We start from the raw sequence: 20,675 nt of genomic DNA, 5'->3' as shown, positions 1-20,675 counted from the left end.
TGATGCAAAATTCATGTCTCCCACTCCACTCCGGCTGCTGTCCCTCATGGAGGAATCCATGCCCAAAGTACCACAGGAGCAACTGCATTTGGGCTGCTGGGGGTACCCAGCTTGTCACCATGGCTGGAAGCAATTTTGTGCCAGAGCACTGAGCAGTAATTGGGCCGGTGTCCATAGGTCCCAAATTATGAACACCTGACCAGGCTACAGTTGAGTGGACACAGCTGAAAGCAGGAGTCCTGGCATTTCTATGTCATTGCTCACGCGGCATCATCCCAGCTTCCAGTTTGCTACTTGTACGCTCTCAGTTGCTTGTCGGAAGGGCTTGGTTTACATTCAGCCTCAAGAAAAACAGTAGCTGCTCAGGTGAACAGAAAGTCACCTCTGCCTTAAAGCGAAGCACTCCTTGTTGGGTAAATGTAAAATGCTTCCCTGAAACAAGTGTTAGTTACTGGAATATGAAAAATGAAATTCCTTTAGTCTTAAGCACATAGAAAGAAACTCTGACCAATGCTGCCTAGGTCTCATTCGTAAAATACCCAGAAGGGAAAAGGAATCTATCGCTTCCAGCTCTATATAGTTTTTTTAAAGCACAGCCTACCTGGAACCACTCAAAGCTGATAGATACAGAGTGAATGACAAGGGCTTGCTATAAACAGGCAGTTTTCAGGTTTTATTTGTGTTCCTATTATGCAAATGCTCATTGCTGTACTTTGGGAGACAGAAAAAATACATCAGAAAGAATTTTACCAATGCCCTAAGTTTTAAAATCTGGGTATGTCTGAGGCATTCCCTTGCTAGTCCTACATATCGACGTCGCCAGCTTTGCCTTGTAGGAGAGGATGGCTGGTAAACAGAGATTACGTCCCTAGATACTGTGCTTAGGGAGGGTGTATTCTCCTGGCAACAGTCCACATTTCTGCATGATGAAAAAAACAGCCTCCCGCTCTACTTTCCTGTATATACCCACAAAAATACCAGAAATGCGTAGTTCAGGATAGATATAACACAAGTGTGGTCTGGCTCCGTTTTGCTAGACTGCACTTGTCTTTAGTGGCGAGACAACCTGATCCTGCATCAGGGAGCAGAGCTGTAGCAATCCCTGTGACCTTGCTCCCAGGAGAATTCCATCCTGTACCGATATCAGCTAGCTGGTGATACGACTCCCTAATTGAAGATGCTATATTTGCATTTATTAAAAATAATGAACTACTTATTCTGACCAAACCTTCTGGTTACATCCAACAAATAAGCACCTACATCACTGCTAGTGTCTGTCTTCTTTGCTCTGATGTTTCAAAGTCTCACAGATGCTTATTAAAAGCAACAGCATAGAGTTAAGAGGCAGAAAGAAATCAGGAAGGGGGTCAGTGAATAGTATTAGGTCATGGTTTTGTTAGTCAGTAGACAGAATTTATTACAATATGGTATATAGTAGTGGTAAAAGGATGGAATGGGGTTTCATTGCTGGGAGACAATAATGATGGATTAGCGGTGACCCACGGGGACATGTCTGCCCTGCTGATCTAGCTTGGGAGATGAGTGCCCAGCATTGAGTGCTTGGCTGAGTATGTACACAGGCTTCTGTTGGGGCAGAGGCATACCTCAATGGATGCTTTTCGTGTGTTGCTGTATCTGTGAGTGCCTAGCGTGTGCCTGCCCGTTGCCTGCATGAAGCACTTGTGGCCCTTTCCTGTGGGGTACTCTCCCCTCCTTAGCAGTGACTGCTGGGACGGTCACACAAGTCACCTGTTGGGTGGCCTTTTTGTTGGAAAGTGGATGGGTTTAGGCATGGCACAGGCATCATGAAGCATTACATACCATCAGCTGTGCAAGCAAATGCTTGAGAACTGTGTGTAAATCTTACCGTGAGAGAGCCCCACAATGTGCAGCTGGGGTTTCTGACTGCACTGGGAAGTTAGCAATGGCTGGGCTCTGGAGCACTGCAGATCAACACTGCAGGCTGCAGTCGGGTTCGGCATAATATGGTATCTCCTTTCCTCGAGGTACTTTTGATCCTTTGATAGTAGCTCTTACCCAGGATGCTGGCTTAGGTAAGCCCACAGCTAGAACTGTACGTTTCACCATCACAGTCAGAGCTCAGTCTTCATCTCACCTCTAAAGGAAATACTCTGAAAAGTATTTAGCTCCTCGGATAGAGGGTGACCATCAGCACTTGTTACGTCTCAGTTATTATCTCTTAGGTTGATAAATTTGTTGGGGAAAGAGAATTCCTGCGTGCTGTGGCAAATACCCTAATTCATTAGTGTTTGCAATGCTTCTGTTCCTCTAAGGTCTTGATTTTGGGCTGTGAGAGAAAGCGGCTGCTTCTGACCTGGTGATCTGGGATTCTGTGCTTGTCCACCCAGCCTCAGACATCATCCCTCCTCTTGTCCCCATTCTTGTATATTTGAGTGATACAAACAGAAATGCATGTAACTGTTTATCCCCGTGATTTCATAGGGATCTGTCAATACTGGTTTCCAGCCAAGACAAATCTTTTTTCTTTCAAGTTTCAAAGAAAACGTAATATTCACATTTGCCCTCCGCCTTCATATACCATGCTGTTTTAAGTAGACAACAGTGCAGCATCAGGGGTGCAATTTTATCTTCCTGAATTACTTTTTTCTAGGGTATCTCATCATATGGGCAGCCTAATCTGTCGCTCCCAGGTCGAGCTCTTTCTGCATGGCTGGGATCCAGCCGATGTCAGGATAAATCCTGAAGCCAACTACTTTTTAGGTGCTTTTTGCTGAAATGAGGTTGTGGCAAGGTAGATGTCAGTCTCTTTTCCCAAGTAACAAGTGATCGGATGAGAGAAAATGGCCTTAAGTTGTGCCAGGGGAGGTTTAGATTGGATATTAGGAAAAATTTCTTCGTGGAAAGGGCTGTCAGGCATTGGAACAGGCTGCCCAGGGAAGTGGTTGAGTCACCATCCCTGGAGGTATTTAAAAGATGTGTAGATGTGGCACTTAGGGACATGGTTTAGTGGTGGACTTGGCAGTGCTAGGTTAACGGTTGGACTTGATCTTAAAGGTCTTTTCCAACCTAAATGATTCTGTGATTTTATGATAATCCATGTAGTTCTTTGTGACCGTTTACTTTGGACCTCTTAGGTGTCTAACACACTTTTCCCCAGTGCATGAGTCAACTCGTGTGGTTTTGCGAGTGGATGATGTGACAGGAGTTGCAGCTCATTGACTTCTGCTAGTGACAACTTTGCCCAGATTGAGGAGGTTTCCATTTTTGACGTCTTGGAGACACCATGCCTGGGAGCAGAGGACAGGGGAGCACAGTGTCCCACTGACAGCTGTTGCTTTTTGTGGTAGGATGCTTTTAGCTGACTTGATGCCAATAGAGAAGTCCAGAGATGGCACTAAGACCTCCTGCTGCAGGGAGGCAGGACCACCGCAGCCCTCACCCACTGGTGAAGGCCTGATCCAGCACAGCTGCTGCCCCAAGAGCCGTGGAGGCTCTGTCATGGCACCCACGTCCAGTAAGGGTAGTAATGTATCACTGAGGTGGCAAAGGGGGTGCAAACCCAGCCTGCCGAACAGGAGCCCCACAATCTCTCTTTGTTGCCTGTTTGCATGAGAAATGAGAAATCCAGGCACGTCCTCACCTGCTGGTTTCTCATGCTGGCAACCATGGCATGAAGCAGCCACCGTTACGTGAGGGCACAACTGCCGTGGCCTCTGGTCATCCTCCAGCCTTTGTTGTGTGCACAAATACCAAGAGCAGTGATTTTCCACATGCACGCTGTAGCCTATCTAACATTTCAATGTGTAAACACAAATAAAATATTAATAAAATAAATATAAATATTTAAATAAAAAAGAGCTTAAGAATCTCAAACAGCTTTTCAGTGCCTTGTGGATATCACCTTAGTCTGGGGAACCCCCATCTGGATCCAGGTGGATGGAGAAGCCTGTTAGCCCCGGGGCTGTGGGACAACAGCCGTGGCTAGCCTGGGGGAAGAACTGGGGGCAGGCAGGGAGCATTGCACAAGGCAGGACAGGCTCCCCCCACGATGACAGTGGCAGCACTGTGTGCCCCAAGTCTCAGGTACTTGGCACCTGCCTGCAAACTGATATGTTTCAGTTTAGGACTTTGGTATCTAAACAGGACCTTACCTCAGATGCTCCTCAGAAAAAGTTTAATTGCTGTGTTTTGAGTTGTAAAACAAGAAAAAAAAGAAAACAAAAAACCCCACCCCAAATTATTTTGTGTAATGCCTTTTGCAACTAGCAACTAATTGAAAGCTCTTTGCTGGTATACACTAGGGATGCAAATACACCTGTGAATGAAAGACAGCATTGCTGACAGCGTGTGAGCAGAACATAACACAGGGCTTTAACCTCCAGGGACACCGATGCTGTGCAGCTTCTGATCCTGGGGGCTCTGGGATCTGCGTTTGATGAAATCTTTACTGCAAAGTTAGAGGAAAGCTGGGGAAACCTGTTGAGACAAGGTGCTTTGGTCTCTGGTGTAGGAATGAATTTCTTTAGACAAATACAGTATTTGCACAGATGCTGCCTTAATCTCAGTCACCGTGTGCAAATAGCAAATTAATTCTGGTTCTGACAGCTGCCTAGGTATTTTTAACTCTTTCTGTACTTGAGCACTTGCTATTTCACCTTCTGAGAAAACATAAGAAGATGCATAGCCGATTTTTTGAAATATGACAGAACTGAAGAAAATGCTGGGAATTGTCCTACCTCCTCCGAGCCACTGGATGTTTGCACAATTTAGTTTCAATGGTTTGTTGTTTTAACATCCTTAAAAAGGATATGCACATACGTACTTGGCAGAAAAATAAGTTGTTAGCAACTGTCTTGCTTCTAGTGCATGAGATAGTATGTGAAGGAAAAGGATTGTAGTGAAATTTTCTGTTTTCCCCTGTTGCACTTACTTATTTTCCCCTGACTTTTCTGCTTGAGAAGACTGTTAGAGATTGCTGCTTCCTACCTTTCTGTCAGACTCTTAATTAGCAGGAGCATGCAGTCCGCGCAGCTGGGGCTTTGATGCCTTGCTCACTACCGTTTCCCACTCAGAAGATTTCCATTCATTCCGAATTGGTACCCAGCCCAAAGCCCTGGCTTCCCCCCTGAGACCCTCAGCATGTCTACAGGACTCCAGTTTAGTATTCACTGGAAGAGATGCACTGATGCTCCCTCACTAGACCTACAGGCTGCTGGTTGGAGCCATAAGGGAACGGGAGGAAGAATTAGCCTGTGTGTTTATGTGGCTGTGCTCCAGTAAATATTTTGATGCATCTGCTGCCAGCTCTGGTCTGAGGGAATCTACCTAGCATTTAAATTTTGATGGGGAGCTGTTTTGAATAATAACAGTGCAGCCGGCTGTGAGTCAGTGCATGTGTGTTGACTTAAAAAAAAAAAAAAAAAACCCTCAAAGCTTAACGCTTGCTGAACGCTGAGCTGCAGTGCTTTGCTTTTTCCCTCCTCCTTTCTTCTTTTCTTTCTTCTCTTGACTTCCTCTGTTTTGTTTTGTTCTTGGGGGCATTTCACATAGATTTTGTTCACTGGCGGTGGGGGGGTGGGGTGAGAAGAATTAAAAAAAAACAAAAAAAAAACACCCCACAGCCAAAATAAATCCTCCCCAAAAACTCACAAGTAGCTTTTGCAATGGGTGCTGTAATGGGTACGTTCTCTTCTCTACAAACGAAACAAAGACGACCATCAAAAGGTAAGACCTGTTTTGCTTTTCCTGTCCCTTCTGTATATTTGCTAGGAGAGAAATTTATATTAGGAAGGGAGGAGAAAATGAACATGTGCCACTTGCAAGTAACCCAGCAATGTTTATGTGAGGTGTAATTTGCAGAGGAGAGTGGGATGCGAGGTGGTGGAGGAAACGTGTGGGCATGAGGAAATTGCTGTGGAGGGGCTTGGGGGTGAAAAGCATCTGAAATACTGTAGTCCTTCATACAGGCATGTGTGAGAAAGAGAAACTCAGTGACTCCATATGCAGAGCACTTGCAGAAAAGACCTGTTTATTTCCAAATCCCGTGTTTTATAAACCTATTGAGGAGGGAATAAGATTCAGATACACAGCAAATTCTTCCCAATACCTTGTGGTTTCTTTCTCAGAAAGTATTGTTAGAGTCAGTGTTGCATATTCAGTAATCCAGCACCAAGTGTGCAGTACTAATGATGTGTGTTTTATAAAGATTATCAAGAGGGGAAAAAAAATTAGGGTGTTTCATAAAGAAGGAGAGGAGGAGAAGCTCATGAAAAATGAGCAAGTAAGCAGCAATTCCAGGGATTTTAATCCTTAAATCTATAAATACCAGCTGTGAAATGCTGATTTTTTTCAGGTCTGGTTTGTGTAGTGTTTGCCTGAGCTTTGCTCAATTTCCTTCAGGCTTAATTCAAAAATTCCAGGGTGCTGGTGAGCAGAAAGTTAAAAGCACTGTCAGGGGCACGTCCATACCATACAGAATGAGTATTGTTTAGAAAACACAAAGAAAGACTCTGTAACTTCAGCAAGTGTTTCTGCTATTTGGAAATATTCCCTGCCAGAACCTCTGCATTTAACAGTCTCTCAGTATTTCTAGGTTAGGTCTCTATTTCCACTGGATCTGTTGCTCAGTTCATATCTATACTTTTGAATTGCAGGTTGGTATGGATTTTCTAGCAATTTAAATTAAAAATTGTCTTGGGAAATATCAAACATCAAGTAATCATTCTAAGGAGAAATGGGGAAGGGCTGTGCAGGGGATTGGATTGTGGCAAGTTTGTGAGCAAGTGTAAAATTCTGTTTTCCTGGTACAAGACAGGTAGGGTAGAGTAAAATTTTACATTGAAGTGTGTGTACATGGTTTACAATTTACCTTTCTGTGCTGCTATAATGCAACCATACTTGTACAATCGTCTGGGATGTTTATGATATTATTTATAATGCAAGCATAACTGTATGATTGTCTAAGCACTGAGTCACACCTGAAGCTGTGAGAGTTGTGTTTAGGCACTGTGAAGTACATGAGAGCTGAACACGGTGCGCTGCCGTGGTGGCTGCTGTGACACCAAGGGCTGTCTTATCCACTTGCCAGAAACCTGGGAGCTGGATCTGATTTCCACTAAACCTAGATAATTTTTGGCTGAATGTATCTGTTCTCTGCTACTTTGTTGTCTTGTGATTGGCTCAATTCTCTGGTGGGTGGAAGAAATTGCTTTTTGTTGGAGTTCACGAGCAGTAAAAATCCAGCACCTGGTCACACATTTGAACATTTACAGTGGGATTCAATCTTGCTGATGCCTGCTGGCAGTAGTTGTTCAGCTATATTTATCAAAACTTGTGTTCCCAGAGCTATCTCCTCTTGGCTCTGATGTGTTATCCATGTGGTGTTGCTGGTTAGTAGGGCACCCAGTTGGAGACAGCAAGTTGGAAGAAACTCCTTTGTTTTTCTTGGCTATTTTCAAAGCCAGTACAGAATTTCACACCTTTTAGTCACTATTTACCTGGCAGGAAAGAGCATTACACAACAATGCGCTGCTGGTTTCGGCTGACTTCAGTCAGTTGCAGATGTTCCTCAAGACCGATGCCCAGAGGGTCCCCCAGATCTCCAAAAAGAAGTCACAGAGGCATGTTTGCCGCACGTGCCTCTGAGCTGGTAGGTGTGTTTTACACTGACTGTGAGCGCTTCACCTTGTCAGCAATGAAACACACTAATATGTGCTGGGCTTGCATACAGTCTGAAGTTATTCTTTGTCTGTGAGCTAAATAGTTAGTAGAAGTCAAACACCACTACATGATGGATCCCTTAGTGTTGCCCACCTGTTCCTTCAGCATTTCCTCCAGCCCCAGGCCATCCTGGTGGCCTCCGCTAGACCCTGCTCTGGCGTATCCACGTCTGTCTTGTACTGGGGAGCCCAAAACGGCACCCTGGATGTCCTCACACAAGTGCTGAGCAGAGGGGAAGGATCACTCGTCCCAGTGCTGGCTGCATGGTTGTTGATGCAGCCTGCTGTGCGGGTTGCCTTTTCTGCCAGAGGGCACCTTGCCAACGATGCCTGGGTGTAACTGCTCTGTTTGATATTGTTGTGTCTATCTTTTATTGAGTAAAGTGTTTATTATCTATTTGATTATTAGATTATCATCTACTATTATTTATTATATTTATCTTTGTGTTTATTTGAATATTTCAGGATTTATGTAGAAGTTAAATACTGCTGCTAAAACAAAGGCTTGAAGAAATAGTTATAACAGGGCTAGATCCACCCCTCTGCAAATACACTGTCATCTTGGTAAATATGTGCTCTTCCAAGTAGTTTGAAGACAATTTATATAGCCTTTTCTAGCTAAACAGCTCACACATGTATCTGAAGCTACTTATCTTTGGTGTAATAAACGAGAAGCAAAACCCATGCATGTATATTGTTTTAAGAATAGGTAAAATAAACAGGTCATGTCTAAGGTGAGGAGTTTCCAGAGCTCTGTTAATATCAGTAAGCACGTGGTGGATCCTGGCAGGGTGGGCTCAAGTGGCCCGTGCTGAATCCTTCCAGTTCTAGTGTAGGACACGGCTCCGCTTGCACTGCTCCCCCTCACACCCGACTCGTGGCTGGGTCTGGGCTACTGGCAGTGGGACTTACGGCTGGTTCAGTTATTTCCAGCTGGGAGCAGCAATGCTCGAGGATATATTGTAGCGCTGTTCAAGAGTACAAGATTTAATTCCTTGTTTTAATGAAAATGGGGAGCCTGAATCAATAAAGGAAAGAGTAGCACAGAAATTGCCTTAAAGTTGAGAGCAGTGGTCCATCAAGTGCAAGACCTTGTCTCTGGGAGTGGATAGTGTTGTGGGTTTGTAGAGGAGGAGATCATTCGTTTGGCTTGAATGTGAAAACTTAATCCAATATAATTGGGCATTTTGTCTAGGCAGGTTATTAGCCACGTGCCCTGTCCTGCGGGATAAAGATTTCTACATCTTAGATTTGCAATCCTATCAGTAAAGCTGGAGAAGCTTTCCCTGTTCACTGGAGTGTCCCTGGATAGTCTATGAGATTTGTGCTGTTTGCTTCAGTAGTGGCTCGGGGCAGTTCCACAGATTATTTGTACATTTCATTAGAAATTATTTCCTCTGATCTCAATTGATGGCACTGTAACTTCATTCACTGTTGGGATTCTTCTTGTCTGCCTTTTCCAGCATTCTGAGTTGGCCTAGTAAAAGATAATACCTCTTTCTACCACATTTGCTTTGCTTATCTCTCAGACCAGCAAAGCCGCGCAGCATTCCTGGGGTCCTAGTGGAGCCTGGCTGAGGTCCTGGGGGACAAGCTGACTGTGAGCCAGCAAGGGGTCCCCGCAGCAAAGGGGGACAGCAGCCTCCTGGGCGGGCTGCGCTAGGCAGAGCATCGCCAGCCGGTCGAGGGAGGTGATGCTTCTCCTCTGCCCAGCACTGGTGAAACATCCACAGTGCTGTGGCTGGTGCTGGGCTCCCCAGTACAGGAGAGATGGGGACTTACTGGACTGAGTCCACTGAGGGGCCACAAGGAATATTAAGTGATTGGAGCATCTGACATATGGGAAAAGGCTGAGAGAGCTGGGACTGTCCAGCCAGCGGCAGAGGAGGCTCAGGGGGATCTTACCAGAGCGTATAAATACCTGATGCAGGGAAGTAGAGGTGATGGAGCCAGGCTCTTCTCAGTGGTTCCCAGTGACAGGACAAGGGGCAATGGGCACAAATTGAAATACAAGAAATTCCACTTCAATATAAGAAAAAAATTTTACTGTGAGGGTAACTGAACACTGGAACAGGCTGCCCGGAGGGACTGTGGAGTCTCCATCCCTGGAGATACTCAAAACCCCACTGGACACAGTCCTGAGCAACCTGCTGTGGTTAACCCTGCCTTGAGGAGAAGATAGGACGAGACAGTCTTCTGAGGTCCCTTCCAACCTCACCCACCCTCTGGCTCTGGGATTACGGTCACTTTAAAAACCCTAAAGATGTAAGGACTTGAGGGTACTGGGAACAGGAAGAAACATTGAGAGCTCAGTATGGACCAAACGCCAACAAAGCTGGGAGGAGTGCTTGGTCCTCTCTTAGTACATGAGCAGTTAGCGCTTAGATACAAGATTAAGATGGGCGTGAGAATTTCAAGTTGCTTGTATATCCTCCAGCAAACATAAGCAATAAAACAATAAATGAGTTAGGGGAAAAAGAAATCAAAACCACAAAAACACTAAAAGGCAGAGGGCCAGCACAGCAGATAATGCACGCACAAATACATCTCTGGTTTCAACTAGCTGCAGAAATAGAGGGTTTTCATGTGTTTTTTACAGTCTGCAGCCAATCATTACCAAATTCGTGGCTAGAATCAGCCATTTCCATATTTGTCATGGAAACGTTCGGATTAGCAGATCGCTAAAGCAGGGGGAATTTCTTGTTTTGACTGCTTTCCATACCTCTGTGGTAGTGTGCAGTGGGGATGGTTACACTGCCATTTGTGGGGAAATTCAATTACAGTAGAAAAGGAAAATCAAGGAATAAGGGTTACGGTACATTTGCTCTTTCTTTTGTCTTTTGCCCCCCGCCCAGCGGAAGTGAAATAAAACTCAAATATTTCTCAGTACCCGAATTTTGTTGGCCTTAGAGCTTCAGGCCCCAGCTCTTAGCCTGACTGCACTAGCAGAAAGCAGCATCACTTTCAATTGGGAATCTGCATCTGTTGAATGTGAGTAACTGTATTTTGATCCAAGACCACCCAAACCTCAACTATCAAGGGGAGCCTGGCACAGTTTAATTTTGCAAGAGCTAACAGCAGGAATTCACTTTGCTTAAAATGTCAGTTGGGCCATTTTTATAGTGATCAATTTCTAGACTTGTTTTGAAGGAAAGTTTGCTTTGAAATGACTTATTGTCCAAAGGCATCATATTTTGTGTCTGACCAGCTGGATTTTCAAGTGTTTTACTTGCCAGGAAACCCCTCAACATTGCTTGACTCGTCAGTCTTCACAAGAATATCAGACTGACCTGAGCTCCTAAGATTGCCGGTCATGGCTGTGCCCTTTCAGTTCCCTGTGCTACAACAATCTGCTTCTCCACTCAAAAGGAGAAAAAGTGGTTCAATAGTGTTTCAAGGAATCGGTCCTGTTCAGCCCTAGATCTACAGCTGCAGAATGGAGGTGATAGATTTGGGCAGTCGAGCTGCCCTGGTATTTACTTTGCCCAGTACATACCATTACAAAATAACTCTTGTAAGCTGTTTACCAGGGCTTTATTCTCAATAGGTCTTTGAAATTCATCCAGGAGGAGCAACAGACTTGCATTTACCCCTCAAAAATCTGTTCATGTTTGGCAGAAAGAAAAGGTTTGAAAGTTGCCCTTCTGTTGCTTGTGCTCCTCAAAGAAACTTGACAGCTGTCACTGTTGTGAACGAATGTGTGTGTCCTAAAGACTCTGACCATACAGCCCTCTGTCCTGGGTACTTTGTTAATAGAGAGAAGATCTCAGTTCCCCGCCCGTTTTCCTTCTAGAGCAAGGAGAGCATCCTTCGCCCTGGTCAGAGACCTGAAGCCTACAGGTGCTTGAGTGAATGGAAGAAATGGCTGATTTGGTTTCCCCTGGCTGTGCCCGAGAGCCAATACACGGCACTGACATCTCATTTTCTCTCCCTAGTTTTTTCTGATCATCACCTGATACAGTCTGGCAGGTCAGGTACGTGGTCAGCTACCTGCGCTGAAAACTGAGGGTCTGACAGGCAGTTTTTTCCAGGAAATTGTCTTTGTAACAGCTGTACAGAACAGCACTCAGCAACAAAACTGTTTGATGTAAGCACTCCATCAGAAGCAATTTGGAAAAATTGTGATGACCAATAAGTGTTCCTCAGAATATGCCACTTTGCGTGAAACACTTTGTTTCTCCAAAGTGCAGAGGTGCATGGGAGGCTGCTCGGTGTCGCAGTAGCCAAACATCCCAGCTACATGGCTGGGACATGCCTGCAATGGGTGGCATAGAGGCACGAGAGCTGTTTGCACCCTGCTTCCCGGTGTCCTCAGCAACCATGTGCCAGAGCTTGCCTGGATGTGGGGTTTGCTTGGAGGTAGGTGGCACTTATGGACTTGTGGCTGCTTCCATTCCCCGCTCCCCCACCATTCAGCCCAAATTTCTTTAGCTCCCGTGCATTTGCTAGCTCTAAATTTCTTCCCTTGCCTCTTGCTTTGTTTCCTGCTTGCTTCCCTATAAATACAACTGGCAGTGAGGCAGAGTGATCTCAAATACCTGGTCTTAAGAGTGGAAAGCACTGATTAAATTAAAATAAGCTATGTGTGTCCCTGAGTGCTTCCCACACGCATACAGCACCTGCCTGAAATGCTGTAGTCAGACCTAGCTTGGAGGTTTGGAATAAAGAAAAATGGATGGAGGAAAGTAGTTTATATAGTGTGTTATATGTTATGTTGCATTAGCATACGTGTGTGCTTATTTCCTGCCCTTGAGTACGGGTACTATGTGCCACTCAAAGTGTAGCACAGCCATGCAGAGCCATGAAATCCCACTACAAAAGAGGTGATTAGAGACTTCAGTTTTGCATGCTAGTAGGCTGCAGTGCTTTGAAGTTTCTTTTTGCTCCACAGTAATCCAAAAGGGTAAAACAGAAGGTATTTGCCAACTTTTAACTTCCAGTCTTGGTAATCTTCCAACTTTTATCGTCATCAGCTCTTCCAGTGTCTATTACTGGGTATTTGATGTCTGGAATGGGCACTAGGAAGAACTTGGATTTTTGCAATTGAAAATATTTAACACTGTAGATGTGAAAAGCTTGGAACTTAATACTTAACAGAGGTTTTGGCCAATTCCCAGCTTTACAGTTGTTAATATCACCGAATATGTAAATAGGAGTCAGTTAGGGTTGTTCAAATCTTTTAAGGAAAAACTTATCTATAAAAAAGCAGACCAACGTCAACCAAAGCAAGTTATAAACTCATGCTGATTTTGGTCAAATGTGGGGGGAAAAATAAAAATGTTTTATTTCTCTACTTATAAACCTACAATCAAAATGTTTATTTTGATATTTATTTAAGCTTTATTAAAAACCATGAATATTTACAAATTTTTCAAAAATTAAGTGATTTTTTTTTTTTAGCTGAAATGTTTCATTAATCCAAATTGATATTAATTGTCATTATTCACCAAAACTTTCCAAACACTTCATTGGCTTGTAATTTTATTGTAGTTTTAGAACCAAATAGAGAAGTGTGACTGCTAAAGTATTTCCTCCATTGCAGTGGGGGACAGACCCAGCCGGGTCTTTATGTCAAGTTGTCAAGTGCTGTGTTTCTTATTCAAAATCATTACCCAGAGAACGTAATGGCACGGTGATGCAGAAAGTTTGGGTACCTGCTTAGGGTCTCTGAGTCATGTTGCCGCTCACACCGTGGCTATTTGCAAGGTAAGAAACTTCTGCATTTTTCTCCAAGAGGTGTCTCCCAGCAGGTGCAGGATGCTCTAGGCACTCCATATCCTCCCCTGCAGGAAGGTACCAAAATGCATGGCAGGGGTCTTACCCACCTGGGAAATGCAGGTTAGAGCTATATGGTACCACAGCAGCATTTCTAACCAAAATATATTTAGGGTTCCAAGCAAGGTATTTAATTTTTTCCCTTTTATTTGTTCTGAGATGCCAGAAGGAAGGGGAATAACTTATTGCAAGATGGATTGTACTTAGCAAATAAAAAATTGTTAAAAGTGTAAACTGCATCCACATTTTCAAAATAAGGAAGCCATGATATCTCCACTCTGTGTTCATGGCCATCACAGTGGGGTGATGTCTTTGGTCTGGACTGAAAACTGTACAGGTAGTGGTCAGTTAATTTCTAACTGCGTTCATGAAAATGGGGATGTAACTCATGCTGGTGCTGATGGGGATAGGGAGGCTGTGATGGGGCTAGTCTGAGGAGTTCGAACAAACCACAGGAGAAATGAGGCGAAGTTCACAGGCAGTAAGCGCGGCGGGCGGGGAGGCAGGGAAGGACTGTGTGCCAGCGGACAGACGCAGGACAGCGGAGCTACCCGGGGGGCCTGGCCGTGGTGCGCGGACGTTTTAAGGAAGACATGAACTGGGTAACAGAGCCATCCTTTCCTGGCAGAGCTCTGCTACATCTGTTTGGCTTTCCTCAATCCAAACATTACTTGCTTGACATATTCAACAGCCGCAGCTCTTCACACACACCAGTGTTTGCTTATCTCTTGCTCCACAAAAACCCTCTTCCCCTCAGGCTCACTCTGTGGGTGGCTAGTTGGGAAGTGCCCAGAATTTCCATAGATGGCCACAGCTACGGTCTCTAAAAGCCAGTGGGTAGGCACAGGACATTTTATATTGCAGCTGAGAACAGCTACCGGAGAACATGATTGTGAGGATACATGTTGTGCTGCTGGAGGCAGGTTTCTAGGAAACCCAAGAGATGCCTGCATCATTCTGCTGAAGGGTACTTAGTGGAAAGGGAGAGTGTGACCTCAGAGGGGGGGGAGCCGAATTACAGCATGCCAGAGATCAGTACTGAACATCAGGGGCTTTTAGTGCTCTGACAAGATAAATGTTTCTGTCTGTCAAATTTATATGCAGGAAAATATGGATGGAACAAGCCATGTTCACGAGATTGTAGCCAGTTAGACAGAGCCCAGTTTCAGAAGCGGAGCTTGAATGATTTGACAACAATTCTAACTTTGCCTGCCTGCAGCTCGGGGCCGAGCACCCAGGTATTTTTTCCCAGGCTGCTCTTGCTTTCTTCTAGTGAGCGATGCTACACAGCAGCCCCGTAGATTTTTTTATTATCAGCTGAAACCTCAGGCAAGGTCCCTGATTTAGCGCATCAAACTGCGTGAGCTGAGGCTTGCTCTCTGTAGGGTACGCACACAGCCCTGTGAAGGATAATGTTGTTAGCTCCCCAGCTGCAAAATGTTGGGAGCCAGCACAGCATTTGTGGGGAAGGGCAATTTCCCTTAGGAAAGCTGTTTCATTGTGTGCAGGTGAACCCCATGATGCAGCAGGGAGCATCGGCACCCCTTTGGACTCTTAATCCTCACAGTTCAAGGGACTTGAGCGTTGCTGTCTGAACGGGGAGCAGCGCATGAAAAGAAAAAATGGGAAGCAGGAAACTTTTGTGTCAGTGCAGAGAGGATTGCTGTCTGCTAATCCTAATAAGCCAGTGTAATTGAATTGGCACACTAGTTTACATGCTGCTCTGGGAGAGTCAGACATGACCCCAAACTGATACTAGCACCCCAGGAATTGAAAGGATGTCCTTGTATGGATCTGAATCCCTGTAACATGGTGTTTGTTTTTATCTAATATTTTAACATGTGAGCTGACAGAAGGTCTAGTTTGCAGTCCTGTGCATACAGAATTAGCCAGGCTGTAGGCAACTAGACAGAGCTGCATTAGGGCATGACGAAAATCCTGCCTGGGTGGACATTTGTACGTACTGAACGATGGGCAAAGGCAAGCGTGTGCAGTTCTGCAAAGGAAATCTGGTCCCACAAGGTCCATTCCTGTTTGTGTAGGCAGCAACTGGACCCGCAGGCGGAGCAGGTTTGGTGCTGGGACAGAAAGCCAACCAGACACTGATCTTTCAGGAAAGTGCCTTTCATTTCCAGGGCTTTAAGGCATCAAAAGGGGCTATTTACAACAGCAATTTGGCATCCTCTACTTGGCAGGAGTTGAGGACAGTACAGCTGAGCTACTGCCCTATCGTTTCTAATCACCTTCGCGATGGAGCACTGGATTGCATGTGGCTCACCGCAGCCCTCCAGGAAAGTATGCTGTCAAACAAAGGGAATTTTCTGATCAGGCATTTTCTGGGTAATGCTATCAGCTTACAGCCCTTTACATGGCCACATTTGCATTTTTTTTTAGCTGATGCTGCCTTTTCTTTTTCCTCTGTCCTGACTATTGATGGAGGTAAAGTACTTGCAGTTCAAAAGTTCATGTGGTGCAGGAAATCAGCGCTCTGTGTGCTTTCCATGGGCGCTGGTTGTTGCTGCTGTTCAGCAACGCACAAGAGGGAACACGGCAACGTGCCATTTTGAGTGTCACCCACAGCCCAACTCCGATCTCGGTGAATGGTGTGTAAGTTAAATGCGGGGCCATATCTGTTGGAGCAAATGTACTCTCATGTTGTGTGTACTACTGGTTTGTAAAACCTATAAAGCAAATTAGTGGTTAGACTAAAAGTTTGGTCCAAACCTGAAACTTTCCTTTGCCCTGCGGAGGTTGTGAGATGTTTTGGAAACTCTGGAAACTCTCCGACTTGGAATTAATTTTGTCATGTCTCTTTGCATTGTTCATTTTTAGCAAAACTGTGTCCCCTTAGGACTGTTGCCTGGAAATTATTGATAGTGGGGAATTAGCTGGTAAATGTTCTTAACCTCCATCCGTATCAAAACCAGACAGAGAGTTGTTAGAAGCTGCTGGGGTGTGAAGTGAGCAACCCAACGCCGTGATCCCCACACTGACTCTGACTTCTCAGGCTCTGATCACTCGGAAAACATAAAGCCTCCCCTCTTCTGCCTCAGCTGCTTCTCCTTCACCCCGCTGTGCTACTGCTTTCGCCTCGCTTTCCGCTTGGGCCCCAGCAGTGCCGGAGCGGAGGCCAAGCTAATGGCCCTGGCAGAGCTGGGAAGCACAGGTGCAGCTTTGCTTCTCTGCTTTAGTATTGCATCTGGCATTTCTGAGGGACATGCTCCCACTTGGAGACCAATGCCCTAAAATGCTTGGTATAGTTTATGGTCAGGCCCTGTATTTTCCATTAATATGCCTGAATTGTGTGTGTAAAAATAGGTAAACAAATATACGTGAATACTAGAGGCATGTGCATACCTGATAATGTTTTCCAGCAGCAAGAATGTTTCAAACTCCGTTGAATTCCTGAAAGAACAAAAGACAAGGAGGAAGCCTTTGATCATCTCCTTGTGTTTCTGCGAAGAGGTGCTTCCCTGCAGAAGCCTGCCCAAATCATGCTCATTTACTTAACGGGTGTGTTTCTGTCTTGTTAGCCATGAATGTAAAGCAATCTGTTTAAAGAGCTTCGTTTCCCTATAAATTAAACTCCTGAGGCAGCATGAGGTGGGGACAATGCTGTAAGAGATCTGATTCCATCTGTGCTTTCCCTGTGACCTGGTGCAAGGCGCTGGGTCTGTGTCTCCACCGCACCCGCTGCTCTGAATTTGCCGGTCTGCAGTTCCAGAATGGGATGCTGCCAAGCCGCAGAGCGTCGGCACCCTTGGTCATCCGCACCGGCTTGCTGTCCCTTTTTGTGCGATAACTGTTACAGCTGTAGAGTTTTGCCTAAGTTAATTGCTTGTCACTTGCCTGCTTGCTGTGATTTAGTTTTATTGTATTTTGTTAAGCATTATGAGATAGCTCCCAACCATGCGAGATTTAGGAGAGTGGGAGGTCAAAGCTAAGACATCATTATTCATGTTGTGAGTGCTGTTTTCCAGCGTCAGACAGCACAGAGACCACCCTGCCGAGTACCACGCGAGGCAGACATTGTGCACGCGGGTTTGCTGTGGACAGAGCATTTGGCTCAGGAGCTCGCTGTGGCTGTTGCCAGTGGCAAAGGGCAAGGATGACATTAAGCAGCTAGTCTGACACAGCATTTACCTCCAGAAGCTTTTCCCTGTAGAGCAACACTCCTGTTTCAGTCAGCTAGTAGTCACTGATGTTATGTGGCAGCGATAGGATGGCTGGAATAACAAAGGCCACTTTTGAAGACCTTGTCCCAGAGTCACTGCCTTCTGTAGTGTCACCACCACCTGCTTTGCTTTCTGCAAGCAACTAGTAGATTTGATGTTGTAGATTGTTTCAGGGCTGCGCTTTGAGAGGCTGACAGCGCTGTGGACAGGCTTACATGATGCTGAGATAGCTACAGGCATAGGTCTCTTCCCAGCGTGGGAGGGGAAATGTTTGTTCCCTGTCTGTCTCATGATGGGAGTTATGACCCTTTCCAACAGTTCAGGAGAGTTCATTTCCTCTGCACCTCTTGGGTTTAGGAACTCTTTTGCTGGATATGCGGACAGAAGAGAATGAACCAGTTTTACCCTTGGCGGTTGAAGGAGCTCAGGACAGCATGGTGGTTCTTGTAATACTGGCAGATTAAGCACCATTGCAGTGCAAGAGATTGGTCGTCTCCCATCACTACCTCTCAGGTGTGATGAGGGCCTGTGCTTTTCTGTACCAGATCTGGAGGAACAAGAGAGGTGTCTCGAAGGGTGGGTAAGAGAGGCTCCCACAGCACGCTGAATAGCTGGAGGAGGTGCCTCTTGCACAGGAGAAGGGATTTCTTGCAGTGATGTTTTGAAATCAGGAATGGTTGTGGACAGTGGAGGTAGGACACCAGTGAGAACATTTGTGGTCTTCAACAAGTGGGAATGTTTGAGTGTGTCCTTTGTGTGGTGCGGGAACGGACACAGAAAGCTGGGAACCCGCAGAGCCAGGCTGGGACACGTATGCGTGGAAATCAGCATCACCTTCCTGAGATCTCTCTTGTCGTTTACCATTAAATATTGTACAGAGTGAACAGAACTCAGCAGTAACTGCTCAAATCCATATGTTTTAAATTCTCTGTCCATTTTGAAAAGTGTCCTTATTCCAATTCAGGGCAAGGTACCCTTAGTCAAGTTGGCAGTTACCTCAAGCTAAGTGAAAGGATGAACTAATGTACATTTTCTATTTTCCTCCTGTTTCTCTGATTTTCTGAGTCTGATCTTTCAGTAAATAGCATTTTGGATTTTAACCTGTTTGCTGCTGTGAAAGGTGGTGTGAAGGAACCTGCAGTGGGGAGAGAGCAGCAGACAGAGAGAGATGGAGGTGTTCGTGTCTGTGCTGGAAAAGACAGCAGAGTATGACTTAAATTCTAACAAAGTTAATATTAAGATGGTTTCTAGGTCTGGTTCCCAGAGAACAACGCATTTGATAACCGAATATTTCTTGTACTAGTAAAAGAGCCTCAAATTGATTTGCATTTCATGGTCCACATAAATGTGGAGATGCTGCCAAAATTGTCTCTTTTCCTCCTCTGTTTTCATTGTAGGCATTCCAGAAAATGGAGCAAAACGCTTTTCCCTGCTGTTTAGTTCTTCGTTTCATGCATATGCATTTCTGGGACATGCACTCCTGGAGCATGCAGCCGAGTGCACGTGCCTGGAGTCTCTGCAGGCTTGTGTAGCTTTGAAGCAGAGAACCTAAAGCATAAGTAAGATATTTGCAGAATTAAAGAGAATTTAGAGGAACAACAGTAGAGATTTTAAATTCCTGTAAATAAGTTCAGTCTCAAAACCAGAGATAAGTATTCACCTGTTTTCTGCTTCCATCTTAGAGATGTTTATTAGACTGCAGTAGGAAAGGAGATATTTGCACAATGAAACTGCTTACAAATGTGAGGAAGATCACTTGTGTTTCTGTTTTCTGTTGATGTTCACTGTAATGCAGTTTGCTGTTGACATCACATTACAGAAGGGATTTATCGGCGAACAGTTTTGGATGCTAAAACCTGCTGACACATGGCAGTGTAGGGGAACACTGTAAATAAGGTGGATAGCTTTATTTTTGCAGCACTCTAATTAGTCACCCTTAACACCTCCACAAAATAGTCATGCGGATTTGTAAAATCCAGCCCCCCAAACCTCCTTGTTTCCCAGCTGAAACATATGCAAGATTCTCAATTTGAACACCTCAAGCTGGCATGTGTCTTGTTTTCCCTGAGCCTTACCTTTTAAACTCCAGCAAGTACAGGAAAAAATGTTAGCCTGCCTTTTAAAGCATCCTCTGAGTCTAGGAGAAAAGTTCGAAGGCATGAACTAATTGCCCAGGACCTTATCAAGTCTTGTCGAGGTTGATTCAGCCTCGTAAGTTTGGGGCTGGCTCTCCTGCTGATGCAGCTCTCTTCAGTGAGTCCCTTCCCAATTATTCTGGAGTTGCACACTTTGATATTGCAGGTGGGCAGAAAGAAGATTAACATACAGGTTAATTTACAGGCTCTTGCTCCCCTTGGTGCCAATAACCTACTTAAAGGCGTGGAAGCAGTCTCAGTCTACACTTTCCTCCAAGTCTTTGCAGAGGGCTGGGAAGGGCTTTTATCTTGCCACCTCCTTGGGAGCAGGCCTGCGGTGCAGGGGGGAGGCTGCGGCCCCTGCCCACGCAGGCTGCCCTCCTGCTGCTCCCTCCCCATAGCCCACCGCGCAGCGGCTGCTCAGCACCCACCGAGGGCTCTCCTGGGCGCGGGGCACCTGCCTTGAAAAGCAGTGTCCCGTTCCCCGTTGGTCAGCCTGAATTGCCGTATACCACCACTATCACTTAGGGATGTGTAGGAAACACAGCGCCCTTATTTAGCAGCCAGCTTAGAAATATATTTACATTTCAAGCAACGGAAACCCTCTTTTGCTCAGAGAGGGTGAGTGGGGCCCCATGCATCTGATTTTACAGGGATGTTGCAACCACAGTAGTTGGAAAGCAAGGAAGAGGCTTGTATAACAAGAAGTGGTGTGCTCCTTGTTCTCTGGGTAGAAATGTATTTTGTTTAAGAGCTTCCCCTCTAGCAGTCTCCACAAGATCCTTTAAAGCCAAATAGGACGTGTCTTTCTGTGCAAGGGTGGCAGGCAGAAGTAGGACAGGGTTTTGTCCTTTTGAACTATTAATACAGATCACAAAAATGTACCAAAA

At 45.3% G+C, this 20,675-nt stretch overlaps 1 protein-coding gene across 2 annotated transcripts in view; it reads left to right on the top strand.

Annotated features, from left to right (window-relative positions):
* Positions 1-20,675, top strand: part of KCNIP1 (potassium voltage-gated channel interacting protein 1) — a 467,611-nt gene that overhangs the window by 166,610 nt on the left and 280,326 nt on the right. Inside the window, exon 1 of one of the 2 annotated variants that reach the window (XM_029998236.2) lies at positions 5,173-5,706. The exons of the other annotated variant lie outside the window; for it this stretch is intronic. Coding sequence (XP_029854096.1) covers positions 5,646-5,706 — 61 coding nt within the window. The 5' untranslated portion in view covers positions 5,173-5,645. Of the gene's footprint in view, positions 1-5,172; positions 5,707-20,675 lie in introns of those variants that run through there. 2 annotated transcript variants of the gene reach the window in all.

The sequence above is a fragment of the Aquila chrysaetos genome, chromosome 22 (assembly GCF_900496995.4).
Source record: "Aquila chrysaetos chrysaetos chromosome 22, bAquChr1.4, whole genome shotgun sequence".
Taxonomy (NCBI): domain Eukaryota; kingdom Metazoa; phylum Chordata; class Aves; order Accipitriformes; family Accipitridae; genus Aquila; species Aquila chrysaetos.
The sequence above is the reverse complement of the archived record's forward strand: the minus strand, read 5'-3'. Positions and strand labels throughout refer to the sequence as shown.